General features: G+C 56.4%; 1 protein-coding gene across 4 annotated transcripts; it reads left to right on the forward strand.

The window, feature by feature from the left end:
* Positions 1 to 1456: 1456 nt before the first annotated feature.
* LHX6 (LIM homeobox 6) lies at positions 1457 to 26380 on the forward strand. 4 transcript variants are annotated; one of them, XM_067743393.1, is made up of 10 exons: positions 1457 to 1667; positions 2817 to 2888; positions 3280 to 3462; positions 3818 to 3939; positions 12816 to 13036; positions 15206 to 15306; positions 15523 to 15618; positions 15836 to 16010; positions 19820 to 19923; positions 24116 to 26380. In XM_067743393.1, exons 1-10 carry the CDS (start codon positions 1584 to 1586, stop codon positions 24134 to 24136), a joined length of 1179 nt encoding a protein of 392 aa, XP_067599494.1. In that variant the 5' UTR covers positions 1457 to 1583; the 3' UTR covers positions 24137 to 26380. The 4 variants fall into 4 exon arrangements, with proteins under 4 accessions (XP_067599494.1, XP_067599493.1, XP_067599496.1 ...); XM_067743392.1 differs by having other exon boundaries at positions 19820 to 19915; XM_067743395.1 differs by lacking the exon at positions 15523 to 15618 and having other exon boundaries at positions 19820 to 19915.
* Positions 26381 to 27713: the final 1333 nt, after the last annotated feature.

Consider the following 27713-nt stretch of genomic DNA (forward strand, 5'->3'; position numbering starts at 1 on the left):
AGGGAAGATACCCTTGTCTGCCTGTGTCTGTTAGGATGTGCCTATGTGTGTGCATGACTGAAGCCGTGACTACTGGGAATCCTCTGTTTGCAGAGGTGTGTAGGCTGTTTCTGACTATAAATGGTTACCTTGCCATCTGTAGGGATATGTGTGTATATCTGAGGGTGTTTGAGTCGAGGACACGGGGTTTTCCATGGGTTTGGAGCTCCATGGGAGTCTGTGCTCTCTTAACTATGGATGTGTGTACACATGTAAGAATAGTTGTGTGGGGTGTTTACATTTGTAAATGAGGGCAGTTAGGGAGGAGATGGTATGTGCGACTTGGTGGAGGTGGGGTGTGTAGTGTCTGTAGGGCCAGATCGAAGTGTGCGTGTTTGTTTTCAGAAGATGACGTATATTTACATGTCTCCCTAAGCTCAGTTCGTGTGGGAAGGGCATTGAGGCTGTGAGTGTCCACTTGTGTGTGTGTGTAGTATGTTAGTGTGTGTAAGGCCTGGTCTTTGAGTTTGAGGCTTTTGTGCCTGAGTTTTTGGAGGCTGTGTCTCTCCTATCTAAATGCCTGGGCCTCCTTGCTTTCCCCACCTCTCTCACTATCAGTAGAACCCTAGAGAAGGTGAGATGGCATTAGACTGGATAGCGCAGCAAATTCTGCAAAGAAGGGGGTGTCCCAGGCAATCCCTCCCTGGAGAATTCAGGGGAGCACCCCCCCAACCCAGCCCAATCCCATTTAGGATGGGATGTAGCCCAGGCCCCGAGGAACTGGTGTGCTCTTTAGTTGTTATGGAGCAGAGGCAGCTGCGCAGGTGTGTGAGTGTGTGTAGATGTCTTGTGCTCCTGTAAATGCTGCGAACAGGTCATCATTTGCATCAGATGTACACAAACGTAGGAGGCATGGATTGCATCAACGGAGTATAATGTGTGACTTTATATGAAACCCAGCTCGGCCCGAGGTGTGACCATGCATCCCTCTTGTACCAGTAAGTGGGGTTGTGCCTGAGGTCTGTGGGTGCCCCTTGAGGGAGGGGCGGTGGTGAGAGCTGGGTGCGTGTGTGCCTGAGGGTGCCTTTGTATGTCAGCGTGTCTCTGAGTCTCTCCGTCAGCAACTCTGAGTTTCTGTGTGTCTATATGTCTGTGTGTGTCTCTGGGTCGCTGCCTCGCTGTGTCTCGCTCTCCCTTGGCGGGGAGGGGATTGGTCACGCATGACTCATCTTGAACCGAGCGGGGCTCCAGCGGCAGGGCAGCCGCCGCCGCAGCTGGAGGGGGAGGAGGACGAGGAGGAGGGAGAGGAGGAGGGAGAGGAGGAGGGAGAGGAGGAGAAGAAGGAGGGGGCGGGGGCCTCTCCAAGTTTGTCGGGACCTTCTTCCGAGACCGCGGCGGAGGCAGCCAGGGAGGCCAGGGCTGCGTACCGGCCGGGGCTCGGGGCGGGGGCGGGGGCTGCGGCTGGGACCGGGCCCGGGGCGGCGGGGCCGGCGCCTCCGCTCTCCTCCAGCTCCTGCTTCAGCCTTTGCTCCCGCTGCGGCCGTGGCCCCCCTTGGCGCGGCTCTCCGCGCTGCGCGTCCGCTGAGCCCGCCGCTCCCCTGCCCATGTACTGGAAGCATGAGAACGCCGCCCCGGCGCTGCCCGAGGGCTGCCGGCTGCCGGCCGAGGGCGGCCCCGCCACCGACCAGGTGAGCGAGCGAGAGAGCGAGTGGGTGAGTTGTCCGGGCCGGGGTCGGACAGGGGCCGAGACCCAGCCGGGCCGGGCCGGGTGGCGGGCGGCCGCAGAGCGGAGGGGTGCTGGGGTGCGCTTGGGAGTGTGTGTATGTGAGTGTGTGAGCATGCAGGAGCGCGAGGGGGGGTCGCGGAAAGCGGGAACACATTATGCAAATTTTGAAGGAATTTCTCAAAAAGCGATTTAGCAGAGACACAGGCGAATCAAGAGGAGGCGAGGCGGGTATTGTCCGTCTGAATAGGCGCTGATAGCGCCAATGCGCCGGGGGTTGTTCGGGCGCAAGGCTGAGAATCTCGGCGCGGGGCCGGTCCCGGGCGCTCCGAGGGGCTGGAGGGTGCTTTTTCCCCTTCTTGGACGTCTCCGTTTTCTCTTTTTGGTCCCGTTTCGGCCCCGATCTAGCCCCTGTTTTGCTCTGGGTTTCCCTCCGACTGGCCCGCGAAAGGCGCCTGAATCCGAGTCGGTATTGCCGCACCGATTTCGCCGCGCGCGCGGGGTGGACGGGCTGGTGCTCCCAACGCTCCCGGTTTTATTTTCCTCAAGCGCCCACCCCCCATCTCTTTCTTTTCTTTCTTTCTCTCTTTTCTCCTTTTTGCATTTTGTGTCGAGAGGAGGAGAAGGGAGCGAGGAAGGGGGTGGGTGGAGGGAGAAAAAATTCGATTTTTAATTACTACCATTAAAAAATCAAATTTGCAATTCTTTGGGCGGCCTGATGGATCTCACTGATTGACAGTTGGAATTGACACTCTGGCTACCTCTTATCTTGGGCATTCACGACAATTTCTAATTGCAGGTAGTTTGTATGTGTGCGCGTGTTTTTTTTCCCCCTCAGAGGCTTGTATTGCAAGGGAACTAAGCGATTACTTCAAGAGCCACGGGTTAAGTGCAGGGAGAGGGGGAGAGAGAGGGAAAAAATCCAATCCAAATTCAAATTGCTTCATTAGAGAGACACCGCTTTTGTGGGGAAGGGCTTTAAATGCCCACTACAAAGTTAGGACTCATTGTTCCGCGCCGGTTTATATAACAGGCGCGGGGAGGCGCTGGGCTCAGGCTGCGCGGAGCCAGTTCTGCAGCCGCCGCCGCCTGCGTTCCCTCCCCCCTCCCCCAGGTGATGGCCCAGCCAGGGTCCGGCTGCAAAGCGACCACCCGCTGCCTTGAAGGGACCGCGCCGCCCGCCATGGTGAGTTCGTTCGGCCCTGCTTTCGGTCCCCGGTCTCCCGGCGGCCGGGCCCTGGGGAGCTGACCCGGCTTTCCGGCCCCGAACAGCTGCCCGTGCGCTGGGGGACTGCCGGAGGGCGCCGCCCCTCTCTGAGCCTCGGTTTTCTGGCCGGGAATGTGAGCTTTGACCGCTCCTGGCACCTAGGAAGCGCGTGCTAAAAGTTGGAGCCGTCCTGTCCTCTCCAGTAGGCCCTTCCATTCCTGTCCTGTAGCCCGCGGCTTGTCGTTTCGGGGGCATTTCGTTGTTAGTTGGTTCGCTGAGGCCCCAGATTTGTCTCCGAGGCAGCAGCAACGCTGGGCACCTGGCTTAGCCCTCAGCTCAGAGCGCGGCTCTCCCTCTTTCCCCACTGCAGGCTCAGTCGGACGCTGAGGCCCTGGCAGGCCCTCTGGACAAGGACGAGGGTCGGGCCTCTCCCTGTACGCCCAGCACGCCATCTGTCTGCTCACCGCCCTCTGCCGCCTCCTCCGTGCCGTCTGCCGGCAAGAACATCTGCTCCAGCTGCGGCCTCGAGATCCTGGACCGATATCTGCTCAAGGTGAGACAGGGGCGGAGTGTTGCGTGTGTTGGCGGGGTGTGGGTTGCAACCCAGAGGACCGTAGGGAAACGATGCCGGCGCCAGGTCCACTAAATTCGAAACCTGGCTCATCGCTGCCTGACTGCGTGGCTTCGGGCAAATCGTAGCGTCTCTCTGCGTTCCCGGGTTCCTGTCTGAAAAATGGGCAGAGTTGATTTCTACCTCCCTCAGTCTGTGTTACAGAAGAAAACTGGTGGAAGTCCCATGAACCTTCAGAGCTCTGGCGTATCTGTCTGCAAATGGGGCCGGGGAGGCTGGGGCCGGGCGTGAAAAGAGGCCCGCGCTGAGCCGCCCCCCATCTCCACCCCCTCCCCAGGTCAACAACCTCATCTGGCACGTGCGGTGCCTCGAGTGCTCCGTGTGTCGCACGTCGCTGAGGCAGCAGAACAGCTGCTACATCAAGAACAAGGAAATCTTCTGCAAGATGGACTACTTCAGGTAGGCTGCGGCCGCTGGGCCAGCAATGTCGCCGCAGGCAGGCCACCGGCGCGCGGAGGCCGCCTTTGCGACGCGCTGTCTCTGGCTCCGGAGCCCCCGTGTCCCGAATGCTCTGGCGCGCCGCGAGGGCCCAGCCCACCGGCTCTCAGCGCCACGAACCAGGAGCTCCAGGCCGAGCGCGGGTGCCAGCACAGGTTCGGGCCGCTGATCCGCCTCCGGTTGCTGTGGCCCCCTCGGGTTTGGTCGCGTCTCTGGCTCGGTCTCGGATCCTGCCCGAGTCTCAGGCTCAAGTTCCGACTTCCAGCGCGTTGGTCGAGCTCTGATGTCCCCGTCTTGCCCCGATCCGCTCGTATCCCAGCCGACCTGGCTGCATCTCCGGTGCGCTCCGGCTCTGGGTTCCAACCCTACTCCTACTCCAGCCAAGCCGGCGTCTCTCCCGGGCAGGACCCTGAGCTGGGCTCCAGACTCTTGCCCTGGCTCTGGTCTCGGCTTTTACCCCGGCCGGGTTCGAGGCTGGATTCGAGTCTGGTCCGGCCCCAAGCACTAGCCTCGCATCGGTCTCGGATCCGAACCCATATTCAAGCTCATCGATCTAACTCCCGACCTCGGTCTCCGGCTCCGCCTCAACTCAGACCCCGGCATCGCTCGAGTATAGTGTTTCGAGTCTGGGTTCTGCCTGCATCCCAGGTGCCTGTTCCAGACCCAGCTCCGTCGTCGTTTCGGGCCCCGGCTTCAGCCTCTCTGGGGTCTAGGCTCTGACTTTGGGCCGCCGGGACAGGAAGGGGGAGTCGGGCGCCGTAGCCAGGGCCCCGAGTAGGATCACCCTGGGCTGCGCTCTCTGTGCCGCGGTGCCGCGTCCCCGCCGCTCAGTTCTCAACAGCAGCCCGGCTAGTCCTCCCGCCGCTTCTCCGTCGCTTGCGCCTGGCTTCTCACCGCGCAGCTCGGGCCTGACCCGGTCACGGGGTCGAGGTCACTGCGAGGTCAGAGGAGCAGCGGCTGCCGGCTCGATCCCGGCGGGAAGCGTGAAGCAGGCCTGAAGCCCGTCCAGCGGGCCTACGGAGTCCAAAGAGAGCAGAGTGAGATTGGTTCCTGGGCCGCACGCCTGTTCCCAAGGGCTTTCTCAGGAAGTGGAGAAAGCTACTCCCCTATAACCACCACCACCCCCTTCCCCAGTCCGCCGACATCCTTCCCATCCTTGCCTCGGGAGAGGTCATGGCTTCAGTCTTCCTGGGAAGACCCCAGCCCCAGAAAGATCCCCTGAGTCAGGGGATGCAGTAGAAGGCAGTGCCGCCCCCTTCCCCGGCATTGAGTCTCTGGGAACTTGGAAAGAGAGGACCTTGAATCTAGGAAGAAGCTAGCAGCATTGGGGGCTGGGGTACTCTAAGGAAACCTTAGGAAGCCTGGTTCGAAAAAACGGACTCTTCCTGGTGCATGGCTGTGAGTGGCAGTGCAGCTGGGGTGTGCATGGGGAGGGGCGGCTCTGCCAGGTGGCCTGGGACTCATGGGACTCAAGGATGCTTGTGTGTCTGTCTTGTCCGGATCTGTGCAGTGGCGCTGGGGGAATGTGTCACTGAGCAGGGTGAGGGGTGTGTGGACAGCGTAGGTGTTCCTTTACAACAAGCATTTGTCTTTTAGTTTATGTGTGAGTGTAGAGAGTGTGTGGCTGTGTGAATGTCGGGACCGTGTGTGTGTGCGCGTGTGCACGTGTGTGTGTGTATGTGTTGTGCAAGGTGGTCAGGACAAGTTCACATCTGGACTGGGATCTGGAGGTGAGCAGGTGAGGGTTCTGAAATGCCTTCATTCCCCATCCCGCCACACAGCCCTCCTCTGGGGGGCATTTCTGCTTACAGCCTTAACCCAGGCACTGGGGGCTCAACGGTGTGAGGTGAATGTGGATTTGTGGATGTGGATGTGGGCTGTGGTGTGTGTGTGTATGTGAGAGCGGGTTTATCATTGTGTGGTGTGTAACCAGAGTGTGATGTCTCCCCTCCACTGTCCCATCTGACACTTAGCTGGCCAGGGCAGGAGAGGGAGGTTAGGGTCCCTGTGTAGCCAGTGCCCTGCTCTAGGCCTGACTCCAGTTGGTAAAAAAAAAAAAGAAAAGAAAAAGAAAAACAAGCCAGCTACTCTTTCAGGGCTCCTTGGGTTCATCAGCTATCCAGGGACATGGCTGAGGCCTGGGAAACCCAGCAGGCCTCTTCTCGTAGAGTAAGGCAGGCCTGGCCCCCTCTCCTTGCTCTCCTGGTGGGGACAGACCTGCCACCCTGTGAGCCACATGTCCTTGCTGCAGCTCCAGCCCCAGCTCATGCCCAGGCTGGACCAAGCCCCCGTGGTTGACGTGCTTTCCTAGACCTTCAAGGCTTAGTCAAAACTCAGATCCTGATCTCACTGTTCAGCACCTCACCGGCTGTGGAGTCCCCCTTCCCACTGCGGTGGGGTGGGGAATGGGATGTCCAGCTGTCGTGCAGACACAGAGACCAGGCTCCACCAGGCCAGCCCTGATCACTGTGTGACCTTGGGCAAATCCCTGCATCTTTCTGTCCTCAGTGTCCTCCTACCAGGGTTATCTCTCTGGGCTGCCAAGGAGGCCAGTGAAGGGAGGAAGGCTCAGCAGAGGCTCCCTAAAGTGTAGGTGCTACGGATGTCACCACTGTCACCATTGGTGAGAGGATTCCAGACATAATCCCCTAATGGCATTTCCTCAGGCAGTCTGGGGAGCCAGGATGGGGATGGGCCATTTCTGGGCTGCAGGTTCTGAACGCTAATCCTTTTCCAGCAGTGACAAGAGCCCCCAAAGCAAAACTAAAACAGATTTTTGGTTAAGAAAATGGAGAGAATAAAAGCTCACATTCCTTGGGATGAGAGAAGAATTGTGGCTCCTCTGATCATTTCTCCCCCAGCCAGGTCTCCCTGCAGGCATAACTCATCCCTGGCAGCCCCACCTGTAACAAAAATAATAAAACCCACAGAAAGGGAGAGAAAAAAGCGGGCGGAGCGCCAGGCAGGGACTACTGAGTGCCCGGCGTGGCAGCCCAGGCTCTGGGCGGCTGCTGTGAAGGAGCCCCTCCTGGAGAGAGCAGGAATGGGAGCACGGGAGACACAGCCCCTCTCTAGAGCTGGGGCTCAGGGAAGGGCTGAGCGCTCAGATCCTCTAGCCCTCTGTTTCCTGAAGCCCAAGGTCGAGAGTCTGATGGGAAGTGGACTGGAGCGCTCACCCCAAAGAGAGGCCAAGATCTCTGGACAGGATGCAGGGAGGGAGGAAGTGGCCAAGACCCCCTGGAGGGGGCACTGGTAGCTTCCGAGGTCCTCTGGCTCTGGTCTTATTCCCCAGGGAAAAGTTTCCTCTCAGTTCTATCCCCTATCTTGCCCCTCCTTGACACTGGCCTGTAGACCCCTCTTCCATCTCCTTTGGCAGAGCTGGCAGCGTTGGGGACTCAGGAAGCTAGAAGTTAGGAAGGCACTCCAAGCTCATCGGGGCAGGAGGCTGCAGAGCCTGGGTGGGGAGGTGGTCCAGGGGTCCAATGCTGCCCCTGGCTTCGCATTGTTGGAAGGGATTGGTTTTCCACTGGCTGTGTGTCCTCAGTGTGAGGTCGCTGGACCTCTCTGCCTCAGTTTCTCCATTTGCCATCCAAAGAGGGACCTCACCAGCCTTTGTGGCTTCAACCAGATTCCCACCTCCCCTAACCCCCTGAGTCCTAGCAGAAAAAAAAAAAAAAACTACCACCAAGAAAATGTGTATTGCTTTTAATTTCTTCACTTTTTTGGGTTTAAGACTGTTTTTTATTTTCTTCCAAGAAGTGAAAAAAAAAAAAAAAGTCCTGGGGGTAAAATAGCGTTCCTTTCTGGGGCATTCATGTCACCACTGCCCTCAGCACTCAAAACCCCAGACAGATGCCTCCTGCCCACCAACCTGTGGCTGCCGCCCCCCAAAGGCAGGCACGGACTGGTCTGCAGTGCCCTTCAAGCTCCTGGCCTCCTGAAGCATCTTGCCTATTGTAGAGTGGGGGAGGTGATGTCCTGAGAGAGTGGAAAGTGCTGTGCCCCGGGTCCCACCAGCGAGAGAGTGGAAGAAGGGACCAGACAGGGACGAGGACACTGTCAGGAGACCTTACGGAGCTCTTCTCTAAGCCAGGAACTGTGTTAACCCTTTACATCTCATTGTTTTATGTCATTGACTCCTCAGATTCCCCCTGTGAGTAGGCTACTGTCATAATCCCTACATTATAGGAGGGGAAACTGAGGCCCTGAGTGGTGAGGTCACACAGCTAGTAAGCGGCAGAACTGGGATAAGCCCCGGGGCTGCCTGACTCACCATCCCTGTGTCTAGATACTCAATACTCTTCTTTTATAGCCGAGACATGTCAGCAGCCACCCTGTGCAAGGTGGGGCCCATGCAATGGCAAAGGCCGCCTCCCCCCACCCCACCCCCCGTGGCCCTAGGGCTCCCACAGGGAGCACCTGCTGTGCTGTGTGACTCTCCATGGTGGGCCCTGGGAGTACTAGGGCTGGAGTGAAGTGACCTCAGAGTCCCAGTGACTGGAGCAACTTTGCCAGGATCGGGTCACCAGGGTCTCTAGCCCTCTTGCCTCCTGACCATGGGAGTGGGGAGTAATGGGTTAACTGCTTCTCCTTGTGTTTATGCGGGTGGGGTTCAGAGAGTGCCCCGGGCTGGGCCTGGGAGGGGCCCTACCTACTGCTGTCCCCAGCTTGGCACGAGACACTTAGGACAAGCCCGCAGCCTTCTTTCCCTCCTTCTGCCCCGAACCCAAGCTCAGACCTCGGACTCCAGCGGGAGAACCCCACCCCCTCCCCCGGAGCTAGGGTACCCCGGGAGGTTCAGAGCTGGGAAGCCGCCCCCCCACCGCGGCAGAGAGCAGCCCAGCGGCCGCCAGCTGTTGGGGGACAGATGTTGGGGGAGCTGAGAGAGGCGTTCGGGGAGGGGCCTTGCGCTGGGACCTCCGAGGAGTGGGCCGTTTTAACCTCTTAGTTGCTGGTTCTGTTGTTTCTGGCTGCTTCTTCGAATGGTTTGCCGGGAAGGGGAGGAGCAGAAGGAATAGGAAGGACTCCACCTCTGATCCCCCCAGTTTGCTTCATAGACTCGCTCTAAGGCCCTCAAGCGAGCGTCCCCAACGCAAAACAAGGGAAGCCTGGTTTGAGTGGCACCGCCTTGGCTCCCTAGCTTAATTAACATTGCCCTTCCCACTCTGAGCTTCGGTTTCCTCATGCAGAAAAGGGGTAGCTTAGTAATGGGCAGTGGTCGCAGTGAAATTCCGATGGGCTCTTTCGTTGAGGCTCATTCACCCAACCAATGACTTCCGAGCTCTTACTCGGTATCCAGGAGAGGTAGGCCGGGGGAGCGAGCCTGACTTGGTCAATGGCGCACAGCTCCCTCTGCGGAGCCACTAGCATCCAGATGTCTCCGTTCCCTGCTCCGGGGAGAGAGGGCAAGGCGGTGCGCGTGGCCCACTCCGCTCCTTCCAGCAGTTGCCAGGATGCGCAGCCTCCGTCCAACATCTCTCCATCCTCAAAGCGCCTCTGTGCTTTGAGCCTTTGCCCCGTGGCGCGCGCGGGGACCCAGGGAGGGGCGCGCACAAGGCTGGGGGTGGCGGGCGATGGCCGCGCCCCCTAATCGCTTTGGCGCTCCCTTCGCAGCTCCCGAACACCCCTTTCTTGAAGTTTCGTTGTCTCCGCCGCCGATTTCGCTGCTTCCGGAATCCGGCGGCTCGGGCCTCGCAGCCCGCCTGGGAAGGAGTCTGTCGGTTTGTCAGAGCCTGGATCTGTAAGCCTCCTCGTGCCCCTTGTTTGTGCCACTGACCCCTTCCCCGGGTGGGGGACACGCTTCAGGAGCGGCCCGAAAACTGCAAAACGACCCCCCAACTCCATCCAAGGATCCAGCGGGAGGATGATTTCGTTGACTGGGCGGAGACACGGCGAGCGCAGGGAGCTCCTAGAGCTGGGGACAGCTCCTGGCATTTAGGGTGACACGCGGAGGGTGAGAAAGTTGCTGACAGGTCGCTAGCGGCTCCCGCCTCAGAGCAATTGGATGAGGGCACTGTGAGCCGCCAACGTAGGCGCAGAACGCGCCCGGGCGTCGGGGCTCGTGGAGCGGGAAGATCAGGGATGCGCGGGGAGTCTTGGATGCGTCTTGGCCGAGAACGAGGCATCCCGCAGAGCCAAGCGCCAGGATCCGAGATGTTACACTCTGGCTCAGCGCACTGATCCCGGAACACGACAGGCTGGAGACGCAACGGCTCCTGCCGGCCTCTGAGGGCCCGGACCTTCGCCTCCCGGCCCTTTCAACTCCCTGGGAACGCACTCCCAGCTTACCGGAGCCTGAGGGTTCCTATGCCTTGCGCGCGGGAGTTTCCAGGTCCCAAGGCCCGGAGTGGGGATTGCGACTCGGTCAGACCAGGCCCCTTTCCCGTTCATACACCAGGATTCAACTCTACGCATCTCCCGTTCGGCTGCTTTCGCAGGTTCTAGGGGTACTTTTTGCACTTCGGAGGGGACCTCAACCCCTGCCCCACACTCCGTGTGGTCTTGGCGAAGTCACTTGTCCACCCTGAACCTCCGATTCCACGTGTGCAAATTGGGTGCCAGAGTCCCCATTTCACGTGGTTGCGGCGAGGGGGATGCAAAGAAAGAGTTGCGCCCCAGGACGCTGGAGCGCAGCGAGGGTTCTGCACCCGGCTGGCCCTTCTTCCTCCCTTCAGAGGCCCGGAAGTTCTCCCAATCCTGAGCCGGACCTCGGAATTTGGGGTCGGCCCCTCGGCGGGAGGAGGCTCCGGTGGGCAAAGCGGTTTCCTCTCCTTTTTACTGAGAGATTGGGAACGGAGACGGCGGGCTGTGCCGGGGAAGCCGAATTTCCGGGGTCGGGAACCACTTCTGTTTGGGAGGCAATTGACCGAACCCGCAAAGGTGCGCAGCGCTGCCTGAGCGAACGGCGCCGCCCGCCGACAGGGTCCCCTAGGGCTCCTTGTCTGACAGAGCGGCATGGCACTGGGGGTACGTCTAGAGCCGGGGCTGGCAGAGGCCTCCGCTCTGCTGCACTCAGTTCAACCCGAGACCGTTTATTCAACCGGCAGTTGCTTGCATTTGCCAAGGCAGGCGAGGCTGTAACGAGGGCGCATTTGCTGGGCTGGTTCCTCCACGCACTCAAAGGCATTTCCGAGTGCTCTTTTGGGTGGAAATGTGCCTCTGGGGACACAGAGGCAAATCTTCTAGCTCCTTTCCCAGGAATACCAGGGGTGGAAGGGAGAGCCAAGAAACGTGACATTTACAAACCGGTGTGATCATTGCTGAGAACGTGGTGCTGGGAGCCGTGGGACTGGGGGTGTGGGGGGAGGGTGGGATGAGGGAACAGCCTGTGCGAAGGCCTGGGGTGGGAAAGTGCTTCAGAGGGGGCCATAAGACCTGGAACCAACCTTCCACTGTAGCTGACTGGGGCTCATGCTTGAGTGTAGGGTGAGGGATCTTGAGGAAGGTTAGGGAGGAGAGGAGCCAGAGAGGATGTGGTCTGTTGAGCTTTGTAAACTCCCAAGGATCTTGGACTAGATCCTGAGGGTAGAGTGGAGCCACCAGAGGATTTTAAGCAGGGCAGTGGACAGGGTAAAGTGTGCCTGCTGGAAACTTCCCTGTAGCCACTACGTGGAGGACGGGTGTGGAGACTGGCAGCGAGGGGCGCATGGTGGGAGCCTGGTTTAGGAGGGCGGTGGTGGCAGTGGCGAGGAGGAGATGGGTCCCAGAGATACTTAGGAAAGGGAACCAACAGCGCCTGATGATTGGTTGGATGGGGGATTGAGGAGAGGGAGGAGTGTATGATTTAGGTGTCTAAGCTTGAGAGGCTGGATGGGTGAAAGCACCATTCCCTGAAACAGTGGAAACTGAGGCTCAGAGGGTCCGGACAGGGTCACAGAGTGAGTCATTCACTTCAAGAACAAATTCTCCCTGGTGCTCTGGGGACAGGCCTTGGGCTGACTTCTGGGACAGGGCAAATCAGACTGCTGCTTCCTGGAGGGGCTCCCAGTCTGGTGGTGGAGGCAGCCACACCCAAATAGCCACACCACAAAGGGGGAGGGAGAAGGGGAAGAAGCAGAATCAAGGAAGGCTTAAGGGAGAGTGGGGCATTTGATCTGGGCTTTTTTGTCTTGTTAGAATGACACAGGACTCCAGAGTCTGGGACTAGCTGGTTACTTAATAGACTACAAAGCACTAAACAAATAGCCGTAGCTGCTGTTGTCACCTAGTTCAGCTCAGGGCAAGGAAAATGAGAACTCAGAGAGGTTAAACAATGTGCCCAGGGTCACAGAGCTAGTAAGGGCATATCTGTCTATGCTTCCAAGAAACTCTGAGCTTCTCTACAGCTGGGTTACAGTTTATTCACCTCTGGAGTCATACTGGCTAGGAGTTCTCTCCTTGCAAGCTGTGTGACCTTGTGCAAGTTACTTTACCTCTCTGGTCCCCATTTTCCTCATCTGCAAAATGAAGATTACTTGGGACGATCAGCATAAAACACTTAGAATCTTGCTGGGCAAGTGGTTAAGTGCTCATAAATCTGCCTATATTATTACTACTATTAAATTTCCCCTAACACTTATATTTTAATGAGCAGATTAATACTATATACAAATGTTAAGTGATCATTGAAGAAAATTTGGAAAACTCAGAAAAGCACCAGGAAGAAAATAAAAACCACCTACCAGCTTGCCTTCTAGGTGGGACTTGGCTGCAGGGGGTGGTGAATCCAGGCAAAGGGAAATGCACGCGTGAAGGCCCTCAGGAACCTGGGCACGGCCGGGCCACTAGGATTTGGATGGCCTGTCTGAGCCTCGCCACCCCCTCCCCTTCGCCCCCCACCCCCACCCCGTGTCCTTCAGCCGATTTGGGACCAAGTGCGCAAGGTGCGGCCGACAGATCTACGCCAGCGACTGGGTCCGGCGGGCACGCGGCAATGCCTACCACCTGGCCTGCTTCGCTTGCTTCTCGTGCAAGCGCCAGCTGTCCACGGGCGAGGAGTTTGGCCTGGTCGAGGAGAAGGTGCTCTGCCGCATCCACTACGACACCATGATTGAGAATCTCAAGAGGGCCGCCGAGAACGGTACCCAACCCGCCCCGCCCCGCCCCGCCCTGAAACTGGCTGCCTCTCGGCTCCCCAGCCTTCTCTGACCACCCCCCCCAGGACCCCAGGGACTGCCCACACTTCGCTAGAGCCAGTTGCCCCCTTTATCACCTGCAGGCAGCATGGGGGTGGGGCTGCACACAGATCTGGCCGCTTCTGGCTCCACCATTTGTTTGAAAGTTGGAAGTCACAGCCGGTTCTTGCAAATTATGTTTCCTAATCTGTAAAATGGGGCTGATGGTGGGACACCTCAAAGCTAGATGAGCTGATGTGCTGTGAAGCCGAGAGGCGCTCAGTGAACCCTAGAGATGATTCTCATAATGGGGCAGCCTACTCCACCTTTGGACAGCTCTGGTTGGCCTGGAGGCTCATCCCCTCCCGTTTCCTGGAACCAGGCTTGGGCCCGTCTGCGAGAGATGAAGTGACCCTCTTCTCCCAACTCCCACCACAGCAGCTACAGGCCAGAGATTTGGGGGTGGGGTTTTCATCCTGGACTGTAAGGAGAGAGACCTTTGAGTCTGGAGACCCAAGCTTCAGGTTTGCTTCTGGCGTGTTGTGCTGACATACAAAGTTTCCTTTTCTCTCTGGGCCTCAGTCTCCCTAGTTTCAAGATGGATATTGGACTAGAAAGATCCCTAAATCTCTTCTGGCTCTGATACTGTGATTTCCCAAGACACTTAGGCTCAGGGACAGGGTCCAGGTCTTCCTGGGATCATGGAGGCTGAGTCATAAAGTGTCTGCCCCGTCCCCAGTGCCTCTGAGGAGGAACTAGTCTAGACGTCCCCAGAGTGTTCTTGGCCATGGCCACAGCAGAGCCATCACTTTCTCCAGCCAGGATCAGGGCTGAGTGGGTCTAGGTGGGGAGCAAGTGAAGCTGGGGTGCTCTGAAGTTACCTGCAAGTAACTGGGCAAGTCAGTTGTGGAGCTGGGATGGAAGCCCAGGAGTTAGAGGTTCCCCCCACACCATGGCTCAGGAGTGACTCCAGGCTCCTTCCATACCTGGACCAACCAGGACTACCCCTAGTCACAACCTTGCCAATTACACTCCAGCTCTCACAGTCAGGCCTGACTCCAGACTCCTACCACGCAGGGAACCTGAAGGCTTATGGTCTCAGGACTCCTTTACTGAGCAGCCCTCAGTTTTGGCTACTGGTTTACTTTTTAATCTTAAACACACACATGCCCATTATAGAAAATTAAGAAAAGATGGTTAAGCAAAAAGAAGAAAATAAAGACCACTTCGAATGCCACCACCCCTCATATTTTAATGTCTATCTTCCCAGATTTCGTTCTATGTCTGTATGTTGGAGTGTTTGTTTAGTGTTTTTCCTAATTAAAAAAATTATGAACAGTGGTGGAATTCCTGGAGATTTTTATTTTCTTCTTTGTGCTTATCTGAATTTTCTGAGGTTTTGGCAAGGAGCATCTTATTACCTTTGCATTGCAAAAAATGAGGTACTAAAAACTAAAATGGGAATACATTTAGTGTGATTATAAAAGTAATGTAAATGGAAAGAGAATAACTAACGTATACTCCAGTTAACAAAGTTAAACCTTAGAGAAATAAGGTGATGAGACACGTGATTGTTGAAAAAACTTCAAAAGTTGCAGAAACATTGAAAGTAGGGTCTTCATAATTGCACTCCCTCCTGCGAACACTTTGGTGTATATCCTTCCAACCTTTTTTGCTCTCATCCGTTTTTACAAAATTAGGATCACAGTTCTGTAACCTGCCTGCTTCTCATCTCCGCCAGCCCTTGGTTTCCCCAGTTTATCAAGGAGGGAGCCCAATTTGGGGCGCTAGAGTCAGCCAGCTGTCAGAATACCAGTCGAAAGGTCCAGAGCTGGGATTTTCTTCTCTCTGAACCTCAGTTTCCTCCGCTGTAACACGAGGATAATGTCGCCCATGCTCAGGGCTGTGAGACATAAAGGGCACACCGAAAGAGAAGCGTCTGGTACTGAGCAGACGCTCAGAAGTGGAAGCCCCTTCCCCAAAGACTGAGCTCAGGGACTAGGACCCTGGGATCCCCCCTCCCAGCCCACTCCGCTCCCGACACTTCCAGGGACCAGCTCCCGCCACCCCCGTCCTTTCCAGGCTGCCACTAGAAGAGATGGGGACGCGTGGTCAGCCACTTCTGTCGCCCTCAGGGAACGGCCTCACGCTGGAGGGGGCAGTGCCCTCGGAACAGGACAGTCAGCCCAAGCCGGCCAAGCGCGCGCGGACGTCCTTCACCGCCGAGCAGTTGCAGGTACCTTGGCGGGCCGCGAGTGGCCGGGTGTGGGCCGGGCCTCGGAGTGGGCGGGGCTGAACGGGCCTCCTGACTCCGCCCCTCTGCCCGACCCGCGGGTGGCGGGGAGGGGCTGTAGCTGTCTGGGGCGTGGCCTCCGGGCCGGAGCCTCTGATTGGGCCGGGGCCTTGGCGACCTCGGCGGGCTCGTGCCTCACCGCCCCGCGGCGCCTGGCAGGTTATGCAGGCGCAGTTCGCGCAGGACAACAACCCCGACGCGCAGACGCTGCAGAAGCTTGCGGACATGACGGGCCTCAGCCGAAGGGTCATCCAGGTGGGGCCGGGGGTGGGCGGGGCCTTCGGGTCTGGGGCGGGGCCTAGGGACCTTGGGGGTGGGCCCTCGAGCGCGTAGCTGGGCTGCGGAGCTGCGGGTTCGGGGCGCACGTGGCCGCCCTTCCTGAGTTGGCGACGAGGCAGTCCCTCCTGGGGTCCCCCGGCGGTGCGTCCGACTCTCTTCCGCGAGGCTGAGGCTGCTGAGGCTGTCGTTCCAGGTGTGGTTTCAAAACTGCCGGGCGCGTCATAAAAAGCACACACCACAGCATCCCGTGCCGCCCTCCGGGGCGCCGCCGTCCCGCCTCCCCTCCGCCCTGTCCGACGACATCCACTACTCCCCGTTCAGCAGCCCCGAGCGGGCTCGCATGGTCACCCTGCACGGCTACATTGAGAGTAAGTGACCGCCACAGCCTGGTCGCCCGGCCTGTGGGAGAGGGGGGTGTAGATGAGCGCTCGTGGGCGGCGGAGGCATGGGGAGCCTCGTGCGTGCAGACGAGGGTTCCGCAGTCCCTCGGACCTAGTGGTTGTGGAGAGGAGTTAAGTGCCCCGGCTCTGCCTTAGAGGGGCTCGACCCTTAGTAGAGGCCAGCCATTAAGCCGTTCAGAAAATATTGGTACTTTCCAGACATCCACTCGGTGCCAGGCCCCGGGGACTAGGGAGAGAACAAGATGGCTAAAGTCCTGTCCTGGGGAGCCTGGGTTCTGGTGGGAGAGACATGGAACAATACGAGATAGATGAGCGTGTGGTGTTAATTGTGGTGATTCCTGTAGTCAAGATGCTGGCTGGGAGTGTCTGGAGATGTTGCCTATCAGTGGGCTGAGACCAGAAGTATAGGTAGGAATTAGTGAGACACAAGGAGTGGGGAAATAGGGGTGCAGGCAGCAGAGGAACCGAATGTAGGCAGAAAGCGTGGCATGGGTGCGTTTGGGGTTGCAGAAGAAAGCCAGGGTGGCAGGAGTACCCAAGGTTGTGAGGCCGTGGGCAAATCACCTGACCTCTTTGAACCTCAGTTTCCTCATCTGTAAACTGGGACATTAATAATGCCTACTTCACAGGGTTATGAGGATCCACTCATGTGTTCAGTTAATATTTTTTGAGTGCCTTCTGTGCCTTCTGGGATACAACTGAAAACACAACAGACCAAAGCCTGTGTGCTCCCAAGGCTCACGCTGCAGGACGGGAGAGGGGGGAGAGAGAATAAACGAATAAAGGATGGAGGGCAGGCATGTCAGTGGGGACTGAGCACTGTGGTGGAGAGGGGGTGGCAGGTTGTGGTGGAGTGACCTTCGAGCAGGAACCTGGGGGAAAGAGAGAGAGTAGGCTTGTGCATTTCTGGGGGATGGACATTCAGTGAATCTGCTGTTGAGCAGGTGCTTATCACAGATTTTCTTTCCCTTTGAGGTTGTTTCTATTGATTGTTTCCTCAAAGCTGGGCATGACCAGAAATATAGCAGTGATGACAACATACCCACAAACTCAAACCCTCCCTCTCTGGCTCCAAGGGAAAGAGAAGGGAGGTCAGGGAGAGCACAGCTGTGTCCTGAGTCCCTGCCATGTGCCAGGCACTGTCCTACCACATGTTTCTAAACATCACCATCCCATTGTACAGATGAGGAAACCAAGGGCCAACAGTAAGTTAGTGGGAGCCGGGTTCCTTAATGATTGAATGTGGGCTTTAGCATCAGACTGTGGGGCTTCGGATCCCGTCCCTGTCACTTACTAGCTGTGTGACATTGGGTAAGCTTCTTAGCATCCCTGAATTCCAGTTTCCTCATCTGTAAAAAATGAGGACAGTAAGAATCCAAGCCCTTTTAAAAAACGGAAAGAATACGTATCTCAAAGCAGTGTTGCGAGCATCAAATGAGATAATTGACTTAACGTCCTCAGCATTTAGTAAGTGCTGGATGAGTACTAGCTGCCCTTGTGGTGGTGGCAGTGGCTCTGGTTGGTGGAGCTGAGAGTGTAGAGCCCTGCTCACCGCGCCAGGCTGTCAGTTGGAAACAGTGTCTCTTTGTTCTGTTCCATTTCTGAACCATCTGCTTAGTAGGAGGGACTTTTTTCCCCCTTTCTTTTTGAAACAATGACATGTTGAGGCTGCAGAGAGCCCATTGTTGATCTAGTTCATCTGTTAAAGGAGCCAAGGACCAGGGGCTCTCTAGGTACCAGGAGTCTGGGCCACCAGCCGGCGCTTGCTGTGGAGTTGGTAATGGACCTAGGTGGCCCCGTGGAGAGTGGGGCCGTGGCCTCCGGAGCTGTGCCAGGACTCTGCCCACACAGTTTGTTGGCCAAGTCTAGAACTGTCTTGGACACCTAGAGAAGGGGCTGAGGTAACCTTTCCTTTTCCCCTTAAGGCGAACCCAGCTCAGGGCAGGACGCATCAAGGGTATTTGGACTTGCTGCCTCTTGCTGCATGACTGAAGGTCACGCTAGCACTCTTCTTCGCCGTTTACTAAATTCACAGGTTCCTGAGTTTCCCGGAGACTTCAAACTTGGAATATGATAAAAAAGCTTTGGAATCAGATTCCAGAAATGTGCACACACACACAGTTTCCCATGTAATCTCAGGCTGTTTGTGGACCCCTAAAACCCCCCAGGTTAAGAATCCCCCATCTTATACAACCACCGTATTCTACAAACGAGGGAACTGGGGCTCAGAAAGGAACAGTGACTTGTCCTAAGTTACATATCAATTGTAAGTCTCTGTACAGAGCTCTTTCGCCTCTGACCAAAGAGGATGAAGTGCAGAGAAGAGCAAGGCCATAGACTTCTCCACTGTAGTGGTAAAGAGGCTGAAGCATGAGAGATTTGGGTCAGACATAAGGATGGACTCCCCCCACCCCCGCCACCGCCATTTTAGGTGTTGTACAGAGACCCATTCAACAGATTAGATGCCATGCCTCATTCTAGATCCTGGAAATCCACAAAGATCTAGAATCTAGAAAACAGACAAAAATTCCTGACCTCATTGGAGCTTGCATTATAGCTGGCAAAGACAGATAATATCAAATAAAAAATAAAAATACACAGTAAGTCAGATGATGGTAAGTGCTAAAGAGGAAAAATAAAGCTGAGAAGGATGACAGGGAGGGTAGGGTTGGCGTTGGGTTGCAGTTGTAAATGGATGGTCAGGGAGAGCATCATAAAGAAGGTGACATATGAGTGCAGAGTCCTCTAGGGTGTGGGCGTAAAGCCTTGGTGATTCTTGGGAGATAAGAAGGTACAGTGCACCAAGGGAGGATTCTAATGGATGGGGTACAGCCTTGCGTGTAGGAGGTGTTCTGTACATATTCGTTTCTTTTTCTTTTTTTACTTTTTTAATTTCAATATTGATTCACAATGTTGTGTTAATTTCTGCTGTACAGCAAAGTGATTCAGTTATATATATATATGTGTATATATGTACATATATATGTGTGTGTATATATATATACATATATATATGTGTGTATGTATATATATATATACATACACACATTCTTTTTTTTATATTGTTTTCCATTATGATTTGTCAGAGAATGTTGAATACAATTCCCTGTGCTATACAGTAGGACCTTGCTGTTTATCCATTCTATATATAACAGTTAGCATCTGCTAACCCCAAATTCCCACTCCACCTCTCTCCCACCCAGCCCCCCTTGGCAACCACAAGTCCGTTCTCAATGTCTATGAATGTGTTTCTGTTGCACAAAAGTTCATTTGTGTGATATTTTAGATTCCACATATAAGTGATATCATATGGTATTTGTCTTTCTCTTTCTGACTTACTTTACTTAGTATGATAATCTCTAGGCCCATCCATGTTGCTGCAAATGGCGTTATTTCGTTCTTTTTTATGGCTGAGTGGTGTTCCATTGTTTATATGTACCACATCTTCTTTACCCATTCATCGGTCGATGGACATTTAGGTAGTTTCCATGTCTTGGCTAATGTGAATAGCGCTGCTATGAACATAGGGGTGCCTGTCCATACTCATTTATGAGTTTATTTATCAGTGAGCTAGACAGTTATCGTGTAACACTTTATAGCTCATAAAGAATTTCACGTAGAAAAATGGTACCCTATTGAAATTTTGCCCAGGACCACCCAGCTGGTAAGTGGCAGAGGTGAAACTGGCCCCAGGGCTCCAGCCTACCGAGCCTGGGGCTGGTGGGATCCTGCATGGAGGCTGGGGGATGGGCTCCAAGGCATCCTCTCGTCCACAGGTCAGGTACAGTGTGGGCAGGTGCACTGCCGGCTGCCTTACACCGCGCCCCCCGTCCACCTCAAAGCCGATATGGATGGGCCACTCTCCAACCGGGGTGAGAAGGTAAACGGAGCTGGGTTGGGTTGGGTGGGTCAGAGCCACCTTGCCAGGAATGGCTTCCTGGCAGGATTCTCATCGCTGAGCAGGCACCATGCCACTTTGTGGCAGACCCTCTGCCCAGACACTCAGGCCCCCACTGTGCCCCCGAGGTAGTAGTCCCTCAAGCAGGCGCCAGTGTGTTCAGTGCGCATGGCCAGCCTCCTCGCAGCGCGCCCGCCCATGGCTGGCCTTCTCTTTTTCAGATTTGTGGATTTAGTTACTTTGCTCAAACTTGGCGGTCCCGAGGAGGGCTTATATCACACACCACCCCGCCTCCCACCATCTCACGGGTTTCTCCTACTTCCTCCTTTGTATTCCTGTCTGTTGGGAGTGAATATCCCGAGCTGGTGGGGCCCCGGGACAGCAGGCCAGCCAGTGATCGTGGTCAACTGGTAAGGCCTCCTTTGTGGAACCCGATCTCTAGTTGTCTCAAGCATTAGGACTGGACACCCAGAAAGGTGCTTGGACATCGCTCAGTCCAGTGGCTTGAAAGCTTTGTTTTAAGCCCGGGAACCCATTTGTTTACTCTTTTCCATAACACAAGATGCAGATGAAAGGGGGTGGAGCTGCTCTGGGTGAAACTGCGGAGTGAGTAGGGCCCTCACCTCCGGCTCAGCTCCCAGACACTTCCCAGCGAGCCTTGAAAGCCACTGCTCTCAGACACCCTCTCATTTTAGAGACGGGGAAATTGAGGCCCAGGTGGCTCAAGGTCACAGAGCCTGAATGAGAACTTGTGCCTTGGTTCGTTCACTCATTCAGCCGACATTCACTATGTACTGACTGTGCCCGCGAGCCCCGAGGCAGTTGCCAGGAGCACAGAGATGAGGAAGGCATAGTCCCTGCCCTCGAGGAGGCCAACAGTTACACCAAAGGGTGATCAAACTGTGACGCAGAGGCCAAGGGAGCTGGGGGGTGGGGCGCAGCTCAGGAGAGACACAGGAAGGCTTCCTGGACGCAGGCACGTCTGAACCTCAGAGTTCAGCCGGGAAGGCATGAGCCGCCACGGCTCTCAGGCAACCCAGAGCAATTCAGTGCTGCTGGCACACAGGCTTGGGAGGAAACAGAGTGAGAGGCGGGGGCCTTGGGCTGCCAGGTGAAGGCGTGGGGACCGTGGTGGGCCCTGGAGGCCTCTTTTAGAAGCATCACTATAGTGGTCCTCGGAGAGGCAGGGAGCCCCAGGAATCATTGGGTGTGCTGGGCCACGGAGGCAGGGCCAGGCCTTCGGGCTGAGTGCAGTCTTCATGTGCTGCAGCATCATTTGGGCAGCGTGTAGAGATGCAGATTCCCCAGCCTCGCCCCTAGAGAGCTGGTGGGGAGTTCTGGGACGGGACCCCGCGATCTGCGGGTGTAATACCCAGCCCCAGTGATTTTGGCAGGCAGACAGGCGTGGGACTACTCCTCCAGGACAGCCCCTCTTACTCTGCCTCCTAATTAAACACCTGCTGTGTGCTAGGCTCTGTGCTGGGCTCTGTGCTGGGCTCTGTGCTGGGTACCGTGGGGAAAGTAGATGGTGCGGAGGTACGGACAGCCCAGTAGGAGCAGTAGGTTTATAAGTAAATGGTAGTACATCTTCAGCCCCACATCCCGCAGACCCCAGTGGCGGGTGAGCACGCCCCAGGAACGTCCCCTCCGAGATAGTCATACAGGAAGAGCTGCTTTTGGTTGAAGCACTTCACACGTGTTGTCTGATGCCACCCAGTCACCCTGTGGATATGAGGATGGCATCGTCACGGTAAAGATGAGGAAACAGAGGCTCAGAGAGGTGACACAATTTGTCCGGGGATGCAGCACGTCTGTCAGACTCTGAAGTCCGCCTGGTTCAGTAGTGACCTCCTTCTGTGCCGCACTTTACAGTTTACACAGCGCTCTCTCTGACCTCGCCCTTCACTGTCTCCCTAGGAGGATGACTATGGTTGATGCCATTTCATAACTGCAGAAACTGGGTCTCAGTCAGAGCAGCAGCTTGCCCAGGGTCACACAGTGAGCGTGGGTACAGCTGGCCTCCATCCTAGGACTGCCTGCCTCGGAGCTGCCCCCGTCCTGTGGGAGAGAGTTTGTCCTGTCAGACCTGGCACCGGGACTGCAGAGGCGAGCTGGCGTGGTCCCTGTCCTCAGGGAGGGGGTGGGTGGCTTAGAGCAGGAGGCAGGCAGCCACATCCCAGCTTGACAGGGCAGTTGCGGTGAGGGATGCACGTGGCCTTCGAGGATTCAGAAGAGGGAGTGGCCAGCTCTCGGGAAGAAGCAGGGGACACGAGGAGCCCGTGCGAGGCAAGGAGGCTTGGAGGGACCTGGATTTGAGGGATGGTGGGGGGTTTAGTGCGGCTGAGGCCTTGGGTGGGGTGGGAGCTGACAGGGGGTCACATAATGAAGGCCTTGCACCTTCAAGCAAGGGGCCTGGGAGCGGCTATTATCTGGAGGGGAGAGGGGAGCCTTGCAACAGATTAGGGCTGGGCTCAACTCTTGGAGTCGAGCCCTCGTCTCCTGGTTTCTCAGCTAAGCCTGTGGTTATGTCTGGTTCAGCCTGAAGGATGAGCCGGTCTGGGGTCTGGCAGCTTTGGTCGTGGAAGTTTTCTGGCCCCTGGGTTTGGCTGCTGAGCCAGAGTTTTTCTCTTGCTGGGCCATATCCCCAACTTCGTGTCCAGCGGCTCTGCAGAAAAATGTCTCCGCCTCCTCCATGACCTTCCGCCCTCTGACTGCCAGACCTTCCTGCCAGCGGCCAGGGACCTTTTCTGTCCACATCTTGCCAGCCTGGCGGGCTGTGTGTATGGCCAGTCAGTGCAGAACGGCATGGGCTTTTTCTCCCAAGTCCCTCCGGGCCTGAGCCAGCCTAGTGAGGAGGAGACTCAGGGCCCCCTAGAGCAGCCCCCTGAACCCACTCATCAAGACCAGCACTGGCCTGGCCGGGAGAACAGCGCTGTGGGCATCTGGGGTAGCACCCTCCGCCTCCACCACATCATCATTTGGCCACACCTGCCTGTGAGCTTCCAGGACCACTTTTTTTTTTTTTTTTTTTTTTGGTACGCGGGCCTTTCACTGTTGTGGCTTCTCCCATTGCGGAGCACAGGCTCGGGACGCGCAGACTCAGCGGCCATGGCTCACGCGCCCAGCCACTCCGTGGCACGTGGGATCCTCCCAGACCGGGGCACGAACCCAAGTCCCCTGCATCGGCAGGCAGACTCTCAACCACTGCGCCACCAGGGAAGCCCCAGGACCACATTTTTCCCGGTCATGGGCCCAGATCCCACAGTTCAGAGCTTGGAAGGCTCTTAGAAATCAGGGCCCGGCCGTCATCGATCAGATGGAGAGACTGAGGCTTATGGAGGGGAAGCGTCTTTCAGAGTCACCCCTCTTGAGAGAGCTTCTGTTCGGAAGAGTCCAAAGTCAGGCAGACATCCCAGAGACCAGAGGGGAGCACGGCCCAAGGTGGGGTGAGTGGGCGAGGCCGTGTGATGTGGGCTCTGGAGTTAGGCAGACCGGACCCCAGCTCAGCCACCTTTTCTCTTTGAGACCTGGGAACACACCCACTGTGTGTCGGGCACCTGGCGTGTCTGAGCCACCTGCCCGTCGAGGTGTTTGGCTGCATGAAGGGCTTGGCCTGTTGCCTGGTGCTTGATAGGCACCGCGGGTAAATGTCAGGGTGGCCTGGAGAGGAAGAGGCAGTGGGTCTAATGAAGAGAGCTTGTTCTAGAGCCTAGGCCTGGGTTGCAGTGCTGGGTCCACCTCTTCCTGGCTGTGTGATTGCGGGCTCACCGATTTTCACCTCCCCAGCCTCAGCGGCCTCCCCTGTAAAGAGGAGATGGTGGTGGGACACCCTCGTGGGGCTGAGGTGAGGCTTCTGTGAAATCGTGCAAGTGTGCACTGTACCCAGTGCCGGGTACAGTGCCCAGGAGACACTTGCTGCTGCTCTTGGATTTCACCAGATCCTCCCCATTCTGAGAGAGAGGTGTTGTCATCCCCATTTTACAGATGAGGAAACAGGCTCAGAGAGGGGGAGTGAGTTGCCCAGGGCCCCGCAGCAAGTAAGTGTCTGCGCCAGGATTTGAACCTAGATGTGGGCCCTGGGCCCGCCTCCTTCTCCATGCCTTCGAGGACTTCTGGGGCGCTACCAGGCGGGGCAGGCCCTGGCTCAGCCCCCTCCCACGCCCTCCTCTTGCAGGTCATCCTTTTTCAGTACTAACGCTGCCGGCACTTCCGCATCTGAGCATGGGCGCCCGGCAGCTGCCCCTCAGCCGCTGAAATCCGGAGTCTGAGCCGCTGCCAGGGATCCACCCGCTCTGCCTCCACCCCTCATCCGCCATCCTGCCCACCACCAGCTGGGCCCCTGGGCCTGGCCTTCCCCTCTCCTGCCGAGAACCAGAACCCGCCAGGAGCACCGCGGAGCCCTCCTCCCTGAAGGCAGAGCTCCCTGAAATTTGGAGCCAGGGTGAAAACAACAGCCTGTGTTTCCCATTTAGACAGGAGTCGTCTTCAACTTAAGCTGATTACAATAGCAAAAGGCCGAATTGAATCGCACGACGCCAACAGCCTTCCAATTTACAGGTTTTCTTTCCTCCCATATTGGCCTTTATTTACTACTTCCTTGGAACCATCTCTGAATTCTGAATAGCGGACAACCCCCAATGTTATCCACTCTGTTGCTTTTGTTTGGAAAACTCTACAGTGTTTGTGGGATGTCCCCAAAGGAAAGCTATGTTCTAATTTTATCATTTCCATCTGTCTGGTTATGTCAAGTTAATTCAGAGAGAGAAGAGACACTGACCAACCCTGAGAGGCCCAATAGGGCACAGATGGAGGCCTGCCCAGACCAAGAGGCAGGGGGAAAAGCGGGGGCTGGGGGGAGGGGGCGGGGCAAGGACCCCCATGGGTTTGGAGGCCCAGGAGAAGGATGCGGCACACTGGGCTGGGAGAAGTACTAGCCATTTTAAGGAGAGGACAGAGGAAACTCGGGGTGTGTGTCGGGGACCCTGTTTTCACCTAGTTATCCAGCATATGTGCAGGAGACATAGCAGAGGTGGTGTTTGATCTGTGTGATGACATTTCTGAACGCTTGGACAAGTTAGAGTTGGGGACCCTTGTTGGCTACTTGACTCCTGATGGGGGTGCTTGGGCCACGTCTTCTTTGGGGGGACCTCTCATGGGGGAGCTGGGGAACAGAGCCCAGGGAAAGGGCAGAGCTTTCATTCTAGACCCACCTCTGAGTAGAAAGAGGGTGCCTGCTGCCTAGGTGAGTGTACTTCTGGGGTGCTACCAGGCGGGGCAGGCCCTGGCTCAGCCCCTGGCTCAGTAGAGAGAGGGTGCCTGCTGCCTAGGTGGTAGCACCCCAGGATTCTAGCTAGCACTTCTGGGCTTCCCCACCAACCCTGCCCAGAGCCAGTCCCACTCACTCCTGAGAACGCAGGCCAGACACAGCTGTGCTCACATCCACCCTGTCCCGCTGCAGCTCTTCCACCCCAAACAAAAGGGCTTGGGCTACACAAGACCATGATTTATGTTTTCAGGGGACCCCGTTTGTCCCAGGCTAATCCTGTAATTTTAGAATGACTTGGGTGTCCTGATGCATTTCCCACTAGAGGCTGCTAGTAAGCATGTTTCAGCCCAAGTCCTCCTTCCTGCTTTGATTAACCTGATATGTTGCTTTCGGAAGGAGACTCTAGGACAGGGAAAGCAAGTTCATGGTACCTAGGTGTCTGCTGCCCCGGTTTCACTCATGGCAGACATCGCTAATCGATCGCAGCACTCTCTATCTCGCCGAGTCTGGATAAGGGTTCGGAATCCACATGCTTGAAGTTGGCACTTAACGTGAAAAACGATATGCTCTTCTTACTCTGGGACCTGGAGGAGGGCTGGGCCCGGGTGCAGCCCAAGAAGGGAACTTGCTTCTTTTCCCTTTCAAAGACAGTTCCAGCTGACTCAGGGCAAAGGAAAGACACCCCTCAGAATGTGATCAGTGCAGCTTGGTTCAGAACTCACCCGGTGAATAGAGTGTGCCTGGCCCTACCCTTGGAGCTGACGTTAACCGGAGCAGCTTGGGCCCAGTTCCTGGTGACTGGGGAGCTCTAATCTTTCCTTTGACGTGGTCAGTGGCCAGCCGAGCCATGCCCAGGGTCACCCAGTACCCACTCTGCCTTGAGCCTCCCCCCAGGGTCTGTTCCTTGCGTGGATCACACGGTCGTAGCATGCTGCGGTTCAGACACGTCTCCACTAGCCTGTTAGAACAGCCTGGGAACATACAGGCCATCAAGACTATTTATTTAAATACAAAACAAAAGGAGGAAAACACACACACACACGGAAAAAAATTGTAAGCACTTTTTTGTAAAACCAATGTCTGTTTTGTTACATACCTTTCATGTTGTGCTTTGTAAATGTCTTATTTGTGTAATAAATAAAGTTAATGCAAGTAGAAGTGCTGGCACTGACATCCGGAGCACGATGGAATTCCATTTCTTTCCTGCTCTCTGATTAAGGGCTCAGGCTCAGGCCTGGCCCCTAGAATATCTGGGCTGCTAGACAGTGAAACCCCTTCTAAGACTGGTTCTGTTTCCCAGCTAGGAAAGGCATGGTGGTGGGTTTCTTCTCTAATCTGAGCTGTGTAGGAAATCAGGCTGGCTGCTGTCCTCCGTCCCACTCCTGACCGCGCTCTGCTGGGCCCCGTGCCAGCCCTGCAGCCTCAAAAGGGTCCAAGGGGGGCTCTCAGCCCAGCAAATGCTGGAGACAGACGGATCCCTCCGACGTGCTGTCGAGACGGAGGGGGGCGTTTGAGCTGTACCCTTAGATGAGAGGTTCACGGAAATAAGTTCAATGGAGGAGATGCTGGGGGACCAGGGAGGGAGGCACAGAGGAGCCTGAGTGGGAGATGGGGGAGAATCTGATAGTGCGAAGTGAAAGGGAATATGCGATGGGAGACAGGGCCACAGGGCTCCAGCTTCCACACGAGTCTGGGTCTCATACTGGCCTCCTCGGGTTCCAGAGCCACCCTGTAATCTGGGGAGTGGGAGAGCGCATCCTTCTGCCAGCCACCAGATGTTCTTGTAGCAGCAGAACCTTTTGTGCAAACCAGAGCCCACCAGGAAGAGAGTGGAATGGCTCTGCCTGGCGCAGAGGCTTCCCCGGCGCCCCAGCCCCACCCCGTGGCCCCGCACAGAGTCACTCCGAAGCCTCAGCTCAGGGTGTACGTGGCCATCGCCCCTGCAGGGCCCCCCGGTTAGTTGTTGCATTCTCCATCCTTGACCCCATCCTTGTCCCTGCCCCTCCACTCTTCCCATCCATTTCTTATTTAGATATTTAGATATATGTGTATCTTTGAAAAGGAAGTTTGTGTGTGTGTGTTCCTTTACATGAATATACTTTATTTTCAAAACACAGTTTGGAAACCCCCAGTGGACATCAGTCCTGTCATTCTACTGAGGTGAGTGACTGTTGCCTTGGCGGGGAAAGGTGATCCCCCATCCCTCTGTGGCGCAGCTGAGCGGGCCCAGGTCTCCCTTGACTCCTGGCTCTGTCCCAGCAGGCCGCTCATGGGGCCCTAGATCAAAGGCTAGCTTCCTGCCCTTGCGACCTTGGCAAAGCCCTCCCAGGCCCGACTCCCTCTCCTGAGCAGCCCTTGGTGAGCCAGGGGACAAGGAGCGGGGGGCTGCAGGGTTCGCAGCCTCTAAGGAGGGAAAGCTATGCAAAGATCCAGGTGATCCAGGCTGCTTGTGGCCCAGGTACAGCCCTGGAACGTGGTACCACTTCCTCTGCTGGTTTTCAGCTGA

Source organism: Pseudorca crassidens, chromosome 7 (assembly GCF_039906515.1).
Source record: "Pseudorca crassidens isolate mPseCra1 chromosome 7, mPseCra1.hap1, whole genome shotgun sequence".
Classification (NCBI taxonomy): domain Eukaryota; kingdom Metazoa; phylum Chordata; class Mammalia; order Artiodactyla; family Delphinidae; genus Pseudorca; species Pseudorca crassidens.